Raw genomic sequence first — 16474 nt, 5'->3', positions numbered from 1 at the left:
TCCCAAAAATTTATTAAGTGTCTCAATTTTTCTACATCCTCTCCAAATTTTGTCATTTTTCCTTTTCTGTCACAACAGCCAATCTAATAAGTATAGGCTGGTACCTCAGAGTTGTTTTAATTTGCATTTCTTTTAATTATTAGGAAATTTTTAGGAGTATTTTTTTGCATAACTGAAAACTGCTTGTTCATATCCTTTGACCATTTATCATTTGGGGAATAACTTGTACACATATACATTTTACTCATTTAATTTTCCCCTCCCCTCTCTCCCCCCCAAAGTATGCTTCTTTCTCATGGCTTAATTTTATTTTTTTAATATCATCTCAGCATATTCAACTCAAACCCTTGCCTTCTGCCTATGTATATTCCTACTAACTGACCAAATGATAAAGTTCTTAGGAGTCATAAGAATCATCTTCCCATATAGGCATGTAAACAATTTAATCTTATTGAATGTCTTCTGATTTCTCTTTCCTATTATCTTTTTATGTTTCTCTTGAGTCTTGTATTTGAGAGTCATATTTTCCATTTAGCTCTAGCCTTTTCATCAGGAATGTTTGATTCTATTTCACTGAATACCAATTCTCTCTCCCCACCCAAAGCATTATGCTCAGTTTTTCTGAGTAAATGATTCTTGGTTGAAGTCCTGTCCCCTAGAATATCATATTCCAGGCCCTCCAATCCTTTAGAAGCTGTTAAATCTTGTGTTATCCTGAATGTGGTTGCACAATATCTGAATTATTTCTTTTTGGCTGCTTGTAGTATTTTCTCCCTTAGGAATTTGGCTCTAATATTCCTGAGAGTTGTCCTTTTGTGATCTATTTTAGGAGGTGTTCAGGGGATTCTTTCAGTTTCTATTTTGCTCTCTGGTTCTAGAATATCAGGGCAGTTTTCCTTGATAATTTCTTAAAAGATGATATCTAAACTTTTTTTGGATCATAGCTTTCAGGTAGTTCAATAATTCTTAGATTACTTCTCCTGGATTTATTTTCCAGATTAGTTCTTCCAATGAGACAGTTCATATTTTCTTCTATTTTTTTTTCATTCTTTTGACTTTGTTTCTTGATGTCTCATGGAGTCATTAGCTTAAACTTGCCTGGTTCTATAAGTGTTTTCCTCAGTGAATTTTTGTATCTCTTTTCTCATATGGCCAATTCTGCCTTTCAAGTTGTTCTTTTCTTCGGTGCATTTTTATATCTTTTCCATATGGCCAATTCTACTTTTATAGAAGTATTTTTTTGGTAGATGTTTGTGCTTCTTTTACCAATTAGCCTATTCATTATTTTTTGAGGTATTAATAATTTCTTCAGTTTTTTTGTGCCTCCTTTACTAAGCTGTTGATTCTTTTTTCATAATTATCCTGTTATCACTCTCATTTCTTTCTTCTTTGTTTTTTAAAAATCCTTTTTGAGCTCTTCCATGAATTCTTTTTAAGCTTGAGAGCAATTCATATTTTTATCGGAGGCTTTGGATACTGCAGCATCAACGTTGTTGTCTTCTTCTGAGTTTGTGTTTTGGTCTTCTCTGTCACCAAAATAACTTTCTATGTTGTGATAAAGGATGAAAGAAAAGGTTTGCAATGTGCAAAACTGCAAAAACTGAAAATGCAAACCTAGGAATGATTGACAGTGACATGTGACCAAGGGTCACACGGGAGCCTGAGCCTATGGATCTTGGAAGATTCTATGGACCAACAGTTCGTCTTCTGGGTGTGTCTGCTCTCCTTGAATGATCTAGTTTACTCTCCTAAAGACCTTAAGAGGAGTTTGCCTGTCATGAAACTGTGGAAAGAGTTCTCCCCTCTATCTGGCTGCTGGAAGCATCAATCTTACTTGGACATCTAACAACAAAAGATTGTAAAAAATAGACTCGAATACAGGACTACAATCCCCATGAGCCTTTGCTCCACTTCCCCAGAATGCCTTGTAATCTCACCTGGACCGAGATCGAGAAGGTATTTAAGTTGATTCAAAGGCTTTTGAGGGGCTCTTGGCTCTTTTTGGACTTCCGTTTGGAGCAGGCTCGTCTCTTGCGTGATGTGAGGTTATTTTGTCTAGGCCTCTGGCCTAGGCACATGTTTCTTACTTGTATGTTCCTTAATCTTTAGCCTTTAATAAACCTCTAAAAAATATAATACTCCTTGCAGAGAGAAACTAATTTCTACCTGCCTCAGTCTCCCCATCTCCCCTAAATTTTAACTGTTACAAGATCCTGGCTCTATTTGATTTTGGACTCCTGCTGTGAGAATTGGGGTATTTGGTTAAGTTTTTAATTTAGTAACATAGTTAATATAGTTAGTTATAAGAATAAGTATATCCCTATGCCCTTATTCCTTTCCCTTCTGAAACAATAAAACAGATTTTTAAAAATGTTTTCCTCTTATGTTTCCCTTACCCCAAATCCTACCTTAACAGTGTTGAGGTTTTGTTTGTTTTTTGCTCAATTTCTAGCCTTTTTTTCCCTTTAAATTAAAAAAAAAACTTGTTAATATCAGCCTCTGTACTTATGGTGAAGAAAGCACTGTTCCAGGCTTCAGGTTTTTTATGCAGCTGCCTTCAGACCTGGTTCTGGGTATCTACAAGTTTTCAGATCTTCCAAGGCAGTATGATGTAAGGAGAGGTGTGTTTAATACTCTTCCAGTCTGCTGGTCTGAGTAATCACAAGCACTCTTTTCTGCCTTGCAGGGTCCCCTGCTTCCCTGCTGTCTCAAGCTCTGGTGTGTGCTGATGTTCCTTCTTATCCTGAGACCACACTCCCAGCCTGAGACCTAGTTCTGTGTACGGGAAATGAGACAAGAAGTCTAGCACCCAAGGTCAGCAAAGGGACTAAGCAGTAGTCCAACCACCCCTTCTCATCTGTGACTGAGAGGACTAGAAGCCTTTGCTCTGGATTCAGCCATGCCCAAGGATTATTTTGCCATGGATTCTTTGTGCTTCACTTCCACCATGGTGCAATAGGTCTTTCATAGTGGCTTTTTATGTTGTTTTGGACTGAAAAATTATTTTACCCTATCTTCTTGTGGGATGCAGTTCCAAAATTCATTTTGCGGTGTTATATCATAGTTTTTTGGAAGGTAATTCGGTAGAGGTCAGGGGAGTCTGTGTGCCTTCTCTATCATAAAGTTTTATTTTCCCCTACAAAATCTCATCTTAGTTTATCTAGTACAGGTATTACGAGGTTTGGGTGAATTGGCTTATACCTAACCATCTAAAAGAACAAAGCGTGAAATGCTTATTATGAACAGGAAGAACTTTTTTTTGCCACATTGTACATCCTTAGTGAAAACTATACTATTTGAAGAAAAAAAAAAAGCTAGAATGTATCTTGATAGTTAATCTTTGTTTTGTTAATCAAAAATGGAGCTTAGGAATACTCTCTCTCCAAAAGGCTTTGAAGACAAACTATATATTGGGCTTATTCCTTTTTCTATACTGAAAAAAATCCATATAAAAAACTTCTATGCTTTTTACTGATTATAACATTGGTTCCCTTCTTACTTACCCTGTTGATCAGCATCAGCAGTTCGTGAAACAAGTGCACTGACAGCTGGGAATGTAATACTGGACATGGCTGCTACGGCTCCAGCAGCCCACATCATCCTGCAATCAAAAAACCAAAAGGCAATATCAGCAGATCCGACATACTTTTATCCAGAAGGAATTTATTTCATTCCTGAATCTAGTTCATTTTTAGTAGGGTGTGAGGAAAAACAAATTTGGCTTGTTACAGAATATACTGACATGTTCTGAACATACTGACATCTGAACCTCTGAAACCAGAAGGATCATTAACTAATCCTGTTCTTCAAGATGTTCACTCTATCTTGTGCCTGTCTGAAGAGACCAGAAGATATGTCAGCTAATTTTAGAGTCACTTAAGAAAAATTTTAGTGAAGTTACCTAAGATACTGAGTGAATATTCTTATCTGACATTAAAAAAGTCTCGAAGCTTAAGAAACCCATTCTCTAGGCCCTTTTCAAAAACAAAGTCAAGACCACCTCCTTCCCCACAAAACTGCATAAGATTTATGTTAAAAACTAAAACAAAAACAAATAAAAGCTAAGCAAAAAAATGTGATTATTCAGTTGTATTGAAACATCAGGGCAAATTATGGAGTCAAGTAATAAAGGCATCTGTGAGCATTCCAACACCAGCATCATTGGTCACCTCACTGTAGGAAAACTAGATTATGGCAAGAAAACTTGAGGAGGGTCATAGAAGTTCTGATCAAAGCAACTGGATTTCTCTTACTCATTCCTGGTTTGCCACCAAGTAAAGAACAACGGGGTTAGTGAATCCCTTTTTTTCTAAGTGGAAAAAAAATCCTATCAATAAAACTAACTTTCAGATCCTTGCTATTAAGAGATTTTATAAAACAGATTATTAGAGTAGTTTTTTAAATTGACATGTCAAACCAAGCTAAGTTTTATTTAGGAGCCAAAAGAGTTAGGGATCTTAAAGTGAGCTCAAAGGCTCAGCCAATCAATTATCTGCAAAGTATAAATTTTCTATCCCTCAAACTGTATTACAGAAAACCCAAATAAATCAAGATTTGCACCCATTTTGAGAGAAAATAATATCTTTAGTAAGGAATACATTAAAAAGTTTTAATTTCAGATAAGTTACACTAAAAATAAAATCTAAAGTAGAAATACATACCAAGGCTCTGAGCCGAAGCCATACCATGCCAGCTGCAATATTTGAAATCCTAGACCCAGTAAGATGGTGTTCTTGTTTCCAATTGACCTCATAAGTAAACTCAATACTATGGTCTGGGGAAAAAAAAAATTTTAAGCAACTTTTTCTTAGATAAACCGTTAAGTAATTTTAATGATCTTATCACTTCAGTGTACATTTCTAGCAACAATTATCAGGGACTTATGATACTTTGTAATACTTTTTTTATAATACTTTGAAGGGCAGAGATAAAGGTAAAGTTTCCTTTGATTTCAAGGTTATGGATTCAGAGGAAAGGTAGACTATCAAGTATTTCACATTTGCTATGCAATGTTTTTTTACTTCGCAGACTATTGTGCACTAGCACCTAAGTTGGGCTCCAAACTTATTGAATAAAAAGTCTACTTGGTAAAACAAACAGACTAACAAAAAAGAAAACACTAAAAAATATCATAAAAGGAAAATAGTACAGTCTATACATTGAGTGTCCACATAAAATGGAAGGTTAGTTTAGTAAGTTTTACTATTTTAACAGAGGTATACACTTTAAAGCTAAACTGCAAAATGATATTCATTATAACTTTATGTTGTAGAACTTTATAAGATATAAAGCATTTTCATGTTAGATTAATTCCAGGCAAGAGATGTTCTCATTTAAAAAATGGAAAAAAAAAGCATAGAAAATTTCATACATGTTGACAGGATTTTGAAGTGTCTAAATTTGGAGCTCCTTTTCTTTTATGGGACAGGAAGCTTGGGCTCAGACAGGGGAATAGATTGCTCCAGGACATAAAAGGAATGTATTCTAACATTTTAGGAAAGACAATGAAAACTTTAAAACATCCAGGTGTTGACTAATCAAAGTATTAGAGAGCATGCCATACCTTGATCTGTGAAAAGATCTAGATACACAAAGCTCATGAAAAGAAAAACTGGGAGGCAGGGAGGGGCCAATAACCTAGAGAGCTATCATGGGAAATGAATTATGCTTTAAGGTACAAAAAAGGTAGACTGAGGTACAATGTAAGGAAGAAGCAGAGTAGAAAAAACATTGGATTTTGAAGTTAATGGATCTAGATAAAGTGATGATTCTGTCACATATACTTGTGTGACCCTGGGCAAGTCATCAAAGTTTGGAGGTCAGGTTGCAGCTCTGTAAAATGAAGAGGTTGAACAGATGAGTAGTTTCCAACCTTTGAGTCATAAACCCCTAGAATAACCAGTTACTCCAAGAGGTCGGTGAATCCATAAATAAACAAAATTTTGGAAGTCTTAGATGATTTTGAAAGAACCTTCAAGTGCAAAAAGGTTGGGGGCAGCTGGGTAGCTCAGTGGATTGAGAGCCAAGCCTAGAGATGGGAGGTCCTAGGTTCAAATCTGGCCTCAGACATTTCCCAGCTGTGTGACCCTGGTCAAGTCACTTGACCCCCATTGCCTAGCCCTTACCACTCTTCTGCCTTGGAACCAATACACAGTAATGATTCCAAGACGGAAGGTAAGGGTTAAAAAAAAAATAAATAAAGTATAAAAAGGCAAGTCTGCTTAAAATAGGAAAGACTTCTTAATCAGAACCATTCACAAGTAGAAACAGTTGGCTTAGTAGATACCAAGTTCTTCCAACATCTGTGCTCTATTTATTAGGGATACTGTAGTAAGATTCTATTCCTACTGTAATGATAAATTTAGCATTAATTAGCATTAATAATTTAAGGCATAGGTTGGAGATGACCTCTAAATCATCTTGACAACACAGATTGTGATTTAATGTGCAAAATTCTCAGGAGCTAAATTGAAGCCTGCCATTTTTAGCTGGTACCTAGGACTAGATTTTAAATTTGACTATTTTTATCTAGCTACAGACACTTAGCTATGAGACTGAATTTTAGGCTTTCCTCCTTTAATTCTCTACTAATAAATGTGCAGCCTTGTACAAGTGAAATTAAAGCCAATGAAGCAAAACAACTCTCTTCTATTGTTTAACTGTAATTTGAATTCGAAGGAGATCACAACAAAAATCAAAGCTCCATGTCCTGAAATTGATTTCCTCTTCAGTAGGTGAGTGGACACTGACAGAAATATGAGTTACCCACTTCTAGATCAGTGCAATAAACTGTATCAGCAAAATTACCATATAACTCTGCTTTTCTCTATCATAGGCATGTTATACACAATGAGAGCCCCTTAACAGCCCTTACTTAGTGTATGTGATTTTAAAATAATGCAAGGCTAGTCTTTTTCCTAACTCATTGACTTTGCTTTTTAGTTAAAATATTTTCCCTCAGAAAGTTAGCAGTATATCCTTTCCCTTGGTGACAAGAATCATAGACTTAGAACTATAGAAGACTCAAAGAACCCTAGAAGACTCAAATCTCCTAATTTTACAAAAGATGAAATTGGGTCACCGAGGCTAATTAAATAACTTAAACACAGGGTTCCTTGACTATTCACACCATTCCAAAATACTCACTCAACTAATTGTAGCATTCTGCTGTTGTATAGTTCAAAAAGCTTAACATCTGACATTTAACCTGATGTTGAGAAGTAGAACTTACCTGTGCAATAATGGAAAGAATGCCAAGGACAGCTATAAATGCTGCAACACTTTCTGGTGAAAATCTCATTATCTAGAGTTTTAAAAAGTGTATGTTAATAGATAGTAATACAATACCATAATACACAATAGCATAATAAATACTATATTGTATTAGAAGTCTCTGAAACAGTGCCTGGCACATAATAGGCATTCAAAAAAATGTTTATTGAACTGAAAGAATATTTTATAGGTCTGAAATAATTAATGTACTTCCAAGAATGCCTAATTTACTTGTGAGACTCTGGCTTAGAGGATGCTAGTAATGTATTATGTGATACGGAGAAAATAGTTGGAAATTATTTCAAAACAGGCATTTTAAGTCTATTTTGTAAAACAAATATCCTTTTTCTAGTGTTCTGTAAAAGCTAACATTCTCCATTTAAACTCTATACATGTAGGAGTCCAGGTATATACTAATCTTGATAATATTTTAGGGGTGCTCAAAAAGCTGGCACTCATATTATGCTAATGATGGATCTCCATAACCTTAAGTTTAATGAAGTTAAATTCCTAATCCATCCCTGAGGCTGACCAACTATCTCAAGTCTCCTAGTTTTGCCAATAACAATCAATTAACATCTGTATCAAACAAGCTTAGATGCCTTAGGCCATATGAAGTCCAGGTCAGGGCCTTAGCAATACCTATAGTCTTAGGATCCCACATTTGATATCTTGTGACAATTATGTTAATGTATCAGACCACCTGATTATCATTCTCCCTTCCCCCTACTCTGTATTACCCCAATAAAAAGACCAATATATTGGGCTTAGAGTTAGTTAAGTTCTTTTCCATCAGAGTTAACCGGCTGTTTGACTACTTCAGATCAGAACTTTCTTTGTCTATGTGTCTTTCTTCTCACCTTATGCTCTCCTTCCCTTAGATTTTAACCTATAACCCATTTGTCTCTTAGTCCCTGGTCCCCCTTTCTGAGTGTTCTACCTACTAGGAACTTTTTGAAGTCATTGGACGGCTTCACTACAGATGAAAGACAAAACATATCTATGCTTTTCCTGTCCAGATACCCTTCAAATGTCAGCTATTGGTCACAAAGGAACTAGGCATATATAAATGGTTTCATGCACTAAATAACACTATAAAGAAGGCGATAGATGGATCATAGCCCAAATCTTTCCAGAAAAATTTAGTAGCATCATTGTATATAAAAGAATGTACCCCCATTTTGCAAAAGGAGATATGAAAAATGATCAACAGTATTAGCTAGATAAAATGCTATTTATAAAAACTAATATTGTTTTTATAACCAAAATTTGCAACTCTATGGCAGGGAAGAAATGCCTCCCTTCTTAAAACAACTCTTTGGTAGTGGTTAAATATTAAGTATGTAATGTTGAAAAAAAAAAAGAAAATTCTACTTTGGCAGAATTATTTACCTGTCTGAGGTATAGAAAGAAGCTGGAATATTGGCCTGCCTCAGGTAGGTAAGAGAGAAATACTGTTATGCAAATTAGCAGCACTACAGAATCTTGGCCCACTTTCTTTAATGACTAGAACAAAAAAGAAAAAGGTATAAAGTCTTAAATCAAAATATTCAGTTAATCTTACTATGTAAAGATAAGCTTTGGCAGACTTTTATAAAAACAAACCTGTCCTTTTGGCTACTCTAGTAATTTAGTATATTCTTAACTTTATTATAGAGGTAAGTAGGGTTTTTTGAACAATAATAAATAATATGACAATGGATAAGGGATAGAGAGTCAGAGGATTCCACTGGTACCCTTAAGATGTCAGGAGAGAGTGAGGAACTCTTCAAGCATGTTGGGTAAACACTTTATGGTAAACTTAATAGGAAAATCCTAGACAAGGGTCACACTAGATGGGGCAGACATGAATAGGTTAAAATATATATATGGGTGGAGAGAACTTCCAAATAGGTAAGAATATCAATTCATCTGCTAACCCAGTTTGGGAGACCTTAGAACTTTAAAAACCAAAACCCAAACATCTAACATTCATGCCATTCACTTTTTCAGAAGGGGTATAAATCGCTTTTAGAAGTCACTTACTGCAAAGGGATCAGCCTGTTCCCAGGAAATGGGTGCTCCCCAAGATGCTGGTCTCATCTTTTCTGGTAATGATTCTGGCACAGCAACGAGAATAAAACAGATATCTAGCAAAGCAATAGCTGTGGCAAGGACTACTACTAAGCTGTCCCCATATGCTCGTCCAAGATAGGCACCGATGGCAGGGCTGGTTACTAAACTTGCAGCAAAAGTTGCTGAAACCTAAAAGAGATGAAATAGTAAGTCTTAGGAAATCTCACCATGAGCTGGATGGGAGAAATACAAACTCTTATTTACAAAGTAACTGTGTACCCTAATATACTGAAGATATTCTCTTGCAAATTCTGTTACTTCCTCAACTCCTTGCTAAATGTGTACCAATACAGATACAATGATGCACTGCAAAAAAAAATTTTCTTTTGAGGAAGCACATTAAAAAAAAATCTTCTCTGTTTCTCTAGAAATAGGTAGTATGGGTGTATAATGTTGGATTTGGGAGTTAAGAAGATTGCAAATTTAGCTTCAGACACTAGTTATGATAGTAAGGATGGCATTTAATCTCTCTTCCTCAGTTTCCTAAGTAAAATGGTTGTTGCTGAGGATCAACTAAGGTATTATTTGTAAAGTACTTTGCAAAACTTTAGGCACAATAAAAATGCTGTTGTCACTTGTCTCTTTAGGTCAGTGAGATCAAGAACAAAAGGCCTTTCTTAAGGAAATGGCTTAAGGGCAGAAATGAGTTTTAATAGCAATAACTGGAAACAAGATAGGTATTTAATAAATGCTAGTTGATTTGACTATAAACAAATTATGATGGGCTGAATCCCTTTAGTTTATTTAGAACATTGCCCTTCCCACCCCTAAAGCAACTGGATTACTGACATCTAAATGTCTTCTTTATTCATCCCCCCCCCAAAAAAAGACATTATATACAACTGTAGCCCTGCGTAGTGAGAGTAGACCCCAGTGAAAGCAAAGCCATAATCTGGGCCTGTCACTCAGCCCCTCCCTGCTGTACTCTGGAGAAACTGCATGTCCTTCCAAGAAACAACTGATGCAGGGATTCTATGAGTCTGGGTTAAATGGTTACACACTGATTTATTGATTTATCAGCCTATACAAAACTCTGTCTAAGCTTCAGTGAGGTAAACTAAGTCATTGTACTAAGATTGTAAATCATTACTAACCATTGTTCATGTAAAAACATTACCTAATCCTTTAGCTTACCTAACACTGCCCTATAAAATACTAGCTATAATGAAATAAACTTCGCCATGATGCACCATCTGTGCCTTGTGCTGCCCCCTCCTAATCCCAAACCCATTCATTTCTCTCATCCTGTCCCAGACCCACAGTAACGCTGTAAGGTCTGGTCCTTATATAGGATAACTACATGAACAAGCTGACATGAAACTGTGCTATGTAAACATAAGAAGTCCCCTTCCCCTAATTCTCTCCTCATTGTCTCTTTAGACTACATGTTACAAAATAATTATTACAGGAGCAGAGAGGTGACTCAGTGGAGAGAGCCAGGCCTGGGTTCAAATCCAGTCTTAGACACTTCCTACTTGTATAACCCTGGGCAAGTCACAACCCCAAATGCCTAGTCCTTATTACTCTTCTGCCTTGGAACTGATATACAATAGTGATTCAAAGATATATGACAAGATTTTAATAAAAAGAAATTATTTTTGTCTTAAGTCCTTGGTCTAATCAATATTGAAATAGTTTCACGTGATTCTTACTGAAAGCTTAACTAGTTTCTACAAGAAAAGGCCCTTTTAGCTTAGGAACGGGCTACTCCCTGACATGATTAGGGTAATGATAAGATTAACAGGAGGAAATATTTAATAAATTTAATTGAAGTATTATCATTGAATGGAAAGATCATAATAATTTCCTTATTTCTGTCAAGAGCATCATCATTCTTCCAGTAATCCTGGTTCATAACCTCAAATCCTTGATTCTTCCTCCACATTTAATTAGATGCCACATCAAAATTTTCATATCTGTTCCACTGTATTTACAAATATAACTACTCATAAATTTTAAGCCTTTTTAATTTCTCACCTGTCTATTAATTTTTCTCTCTCCTTCAAATACCTCCTTTCTTTAACATATCCTCCATATCCTTCTCAAAAATCTTCTGAAGGCATAGGCCTTTTCTCTAACCTTATCCTCCTCATTTTTCCTGCAGCTTTCCACAACTGATCACTCCTACCTGATACTCTTTTCTCTCTAGATTTTTAGTACATCACTCTTTCCTGGTTCTCTTCCTACCTACCTGACTGTTCCTTCTTCTCCTTTGGTAGATTCTCTTCTAGATCACACTTCTAACCATAGCTATTCCTTGGGATTCTGTCCTGGGCTCTTTTCTCTTCTCTTTCTGCAACACTTCACTGGATCTCATCATCGACCATAGATAGATTTCATTACTATTTCTGCAGATGATTCTTAAATCTACGTATCCTATCCCAGACCTTCTGATGACCTCCAATGTTGCATCTCCAACTGCCTTTAGGACATCATGAACTCCAACAGATATATTAAGTTCAACATGTCCAAAACCAAACTTGTTTCTTTCTCCTTAAAACATCCCCACTACCTGCCTTGCCTATTACTATAGAGGGCAACAACATCCTCTAGTTCCTCATACAACCTAGCAATCACAATGGACTCTTCACTATCTCTTACTCCACTCCTCCATATTTGATCTATTGCCAAAGTCTGTCAATTTCACCTTTACAGCATCTCTGGAATATATTCTCTTCTCTCCTCTGACAGTACCAGCCCACAGGTCACACATGGATTACTGCAATAGCTTGCTGGAGTGTTGGCCTGCCTCAAGTTGACATCCCTCTCCAATACACCATCCATTCTGCCATGTAATTGATTTTGCTAAAGCACAGGTCTATCTCAACTCTTTTACTAAATAAATTCCAGTGGCTTCCTATTGATTCCATGATCAATAAAATATGTTCCACTTGGCATTCAATGCACTTCATAAACTTGCCCCTCTTGCCTTTCCAGTCTTCTTAGACCTTACTCCCCAATGTGAACTCTTTGATCCAGGAACATTGGCCTCCTGGCTTTTCTATGAATAAGACACACCATCTCCTGCACTTTCTTTGGCTATTCCTAATATCTGGAATGCTTTCTTTCCTCTACTCCTTCAAGTCCCGACTAAAATCCTTTTTTTTTTTTACTGGAAAGAGAGAGTCTACTTTGTGTATGTATAGAGGGAAGGCACTGGAGTTAAAGAAGAAAGTTTCATCAACCCCCTCCCTTAATTCCAGTGCCTTCCCTCTGTTAATTATTTCTTTTTTACACACACACACATATATATATACATACATATATACATATTTATATATGTATGTATATATACATAAACATACACACACATACCACAAAGCAAACTCTCCCTCTTGCTTGATCTGCATATTTGTTTGCATGTTGTCTCCTCTCAGATCATAAGCTTCTTGAGAGTAGGGACTATCTTTTCCTTTTCTTTTGCATTCTCAGCACTTAGCACAGTGTTTGGCACATAGTAAAAGCTTAATGTTTATTGACTGAGTGAACTATGACCAAGTCTTCCTGCTGAAAAATCTTTAGTGGCTTCCTCTTGCCTCTTGTATTAAAATACAAACTATTCATCTAGGTCCTTAAAATATTCCACAATTTGGCACCAACCTAATACTTTTGAGGACTACTCTTAAATTAGTATCCTTTATATATTTTACAGTTGAGCCCCAAAGGCCTACTAGCTATTTCCCAAACTGAGCATTTCTATCTCCTATCTCCCCCAAGGCCTAAAATGTAATCCCTCTTCAACTTCACCTTAGAAATTTAGCTCAGGCACTACCTTTTTAGGGAAATCCATCTTGATATTAAAAAATGCGGACCATTCTGTTTCTAAACTCAATGGTTGATAGAATCTTCAATGAACAATTATTGCATTTAAAGAATAAAGAACATAATTACATATAAAGAATAAATTTTTGGACATTAGTCACTTACAAAGTATTTAGGATATCATAAAGAATGTGAGAATACTGTAGTAACAACCAAGGCAAGATGGAATAAACAAATTGTGATTTAATATGGATTAATTCATTAGTTTCTGATAGGTCAAAAAACCATTATTCCCCAAGTTTAAAATTCTGTTAAGTAAATTTTTTAAATTATATTCTTTAATTTCTTTAAAAGCCAAAGATTCCCTCTTGACTAGAGAAATGCAAATTAAAACAACTCTGAGGTACCCCATACCTAGCAGATTGGCCAATATGATAGTAAAGGAAAGTGATAAATGTTGGAGGGATGTGGCAGAACTGGGACACTAATACACTGCTGGTAGAGTTGTGAACTGGTCCAACCATTCTGGAGAGCAATTTGGAACTATGCACAAAGGGCTTTAAATGAATGCCTACCCTAACCAGACATACCACTGCTGGATTTGTACTCCAAAGAGATAATAAGAAAAAAAGAGTTATACAAAAATATTCATAGCTGTGCTCTTTGTGGTGGCCAAAAATTGGAAAATGAGGGGGTGTCCATTGATTGGGGAATGGATGAATTGTGGTATATGTTGGTGATGGAATATTATTGTGGATAGGAAACTAAAACAAGTTCTGGACTTTCTGCCACTGTGTTGGAACACGCAACAGTAGGAATATTAGAGAGAGAAGAAACTGACAAGACTGACAGTTGGTGGGGGAAGGGGCAAGTGGGAGTAGCAGTTAGTCTTGTGGCTAACACTTCCTTCCTGGCATTGGAAGTGGGGGGAGCTTGTCTTTCCAGTCTCTGGATAGGAGTGCCTCTATTTTCTTCAGCCCAAAGAGATAGGCCCAACCAACTCTGAAGGTCAGAACTTTTCTTGTTGCTTGCTATCTACTGCTAAGATTTGAAATTAAGAAAACTAGCACAGATATAGCATAGGCAGGAATAAGAGAAACCGTCCACCAGCCTGTGAGGCCTTGGCCTCAGCTCCAATGCTGAGACTCAAACCTTATCTAGAAAAATCCTTCTCTGATACCTTTCCAATCCGAACTGGTTATTAAAATTTATCCTATTTGAATATCGCAGTCAGATAAGAGGACTATCTTTTCAGGGGGCATAGAGGGAACTGAACCTTGGGACAGTGATTCAACTACAAACAGTCCTTACCGGACCCCTGCTGGGTGACCAAAGTCCGGGGAAAGGCTTGTCTCTCAGGAGGGTCTGTGTTTTACCTGCTCTGGGGCATTTTTGGCATCAAGAGAAGACATCCCCACAGGCTATCATAAGTGGGCCATTTCTCAGACACCCCATTTTGTTTAAAAAAAAAAAACAACCTCTCTGCAGGGGGCATCTCTCTCTTTTTGCCTCACCAGCAGCCATATTACCTCTCTCCCTTCAACTCCTCCATCCCCTGTTACAAACCTTCTGTATCCCCTGTTCTTCATATTGTTACAGTTAAAAGAGTGGTTAAGATTCACAATATCCACACATATTTCCCTATAAATATTACAGGTGGCAAAAAATTGGAAAATGAGGGGGTATCCATTGATTGGGGAATGGATGAATAAATTGTGGTATATGTTGGTGATGGAATATTATTGTGCTGAAAGGAATAAAGAAATGGAGGAAATCTGTGTGAAATGGAATGACCTCCAGAAATTGATGCAGAGTGAAAGGAGCAGAACCAAAAAAACACAGTACACGGAGACTGAAACACTATGGCACAACTGAATGTAAAAGACTTCTACCAGCAGCAATGCAATGACTCAGTACAATCCAGAGAAACTTGTGAGAAAGAATCCTATCCACATCCAGAGAAAGAACTGTGAAACCAGAAACACATTAGAAAAATAAATGTTCATGTAGTGCAATAGGGAGGTGATTAGGGTTTCAATGTTAAAGGATCACTCTATTGTAAATATGAATAACATGGAAATAGGTTTTGAACAATGAAAATATATAACCCAGTGGAACTGCTTGTTGGCTTATGAGAGGGGGGAGGAGAGAGCGGGAGATAGGGGGTTGTGAATCATGTAACCAAGAACAACATTCTAAACAAAAATAAATAAAAGTCAAGGATTCCTAAGATTTTTTTTAAATTTGACACGATTGGTTATTTAAAATAACAACTTTGATCAAGATGGTATTATTTGCATTTTTTTCTTCTTTAAAATGTGAAAGAACAGTTCATGGCCAATTAATGGAAAGATAGAATTGCTTCTGGAACATGTGTTATGTTTGAATAATTAGACATTTTTCTTAGCAAATAACAAACATACCAGTCCATAAGCCATGCTTCTTTCATGTTCTTGAGTTATGTCTGCTACATATGCAAACACCACTGAGAAAGTCACAGCAAAAACACCAGAAACAGAGATAACAGCAAAGTACCACCTAGAAGATAATCAACAGGAAACGGTAATGACAATTAGAATTTTCTTCACAACATTCTACAAGTGATTCAGATGGTTGAATTCAAACAGTCAGTATCTTACCAGAGCTAATTACTAACTCAATGTAAGGTCCCTCCTTCCTCTAGCTTTTAATCTTTTAGCAATTTAAGTTGTAAATGGCTTATAAAAGAAATAGGGCTAGAAAAGGCCACCTAAAAAGAGATTTGAATTAATAAAATAACTATTTCACAAGATTCTATACCTAACTACTGAGGATCTTTTTATAACACTTGTAGAAATTCATTAAAATAGTTTCTCCATAATTTGCAAAAAAATAGAGCAACATCCTAGTCAAAATTTATTTCAATGCTATATGTGTATAATACTGTTGTTATGTCTAAATCAACACAATTAGAAGAAATCTGTTAGAATGGTATTAATGGATTAAAACTGGAAGATATTACAATCGCTAAAGAGCATTCTGAAAGGATTTTTAAAAAAAACTAAACTCTAATTATTTTCTTATACAAAGTTGTTCCACAGTTAACTGGAGATGAAGGATATAGACGTCTACTGTAAGAAATTCTTATTGTAGTACAGATGTTTCTAGTTTTAAAAGACACTTGTGCAGATCTCATGTAATAATTAAAACTTTCAAAATAGTCATTCTACTTAGATGACTTTGTTTCTTATCTTTTTCCAAAATACGCTTTTCATGATAAATTCTTTGTTTTGTCTATGTCTTATTTTGTTCTTCAAAGATAGGCCCACTCTACATTTCTGATTAT

The 16474-nt window shown here is 36.0% G+C and overlaps 1 protein-coding gene across 2 annotated transcripts in view; it reads right to left on the bottom strand.

Annotated features, from left to right (window-relative positions):
• MFSD14A (major facilitator superfamily domain containing 14A) overlaps window positions 1–16474 on the bottom strand; it is a 53811-nt gene that overhangs the window by 5241 nt on the left and 32096 nt on the right. For both annotated transcript variants that reach the window (XM_001372092.5, XM_007485027.3), the window contains 6 exons: window positions 15573–15687; window positions 9298–9516; window positions 8665–8778; window positions 7232–7303; window positions 4662–4774; window positions 3504–3601 (listed from right to left, as the gene is read on the bottom strand). In XM_001372092.5, coding sequence (XP_001372129.1) covers window positions 3504–3601; window positions 4662–4774; window positions 7232–7303; window positions 8665–8778; window positions 9298–9516; window positions 15573–15687 — 731 coding nt within the window. The remainder of the gene's footprint in view (window positions 1–3503; window positions 3602–4661; window positions 4775–7231; window positions 7304–8664; window positions 8779–9297; window positions 9517–15572; window positions 15688–16474) is intronic.

The sequence above is a fragment of the Monodelphis domestica genome, chromosome 2 (assembly GCF_027887165.1).
Source record: "Monodelphis domestica isolate mMonDom1 chromosome 2, mMonDom1.pri, whole genome shotgun sequence".
Classification (NCBI taxonomy): Eukaryota; Metazoa; Chordata; class Mammalia; order Didelphimorphia; family Didelphidae; genus Monodelphis; species Monodelphis domestica.
Note: the sequence above shows the minus strand (reverse complement) of the source record. Positions and strands in the feature narration are given on the sequence as shown.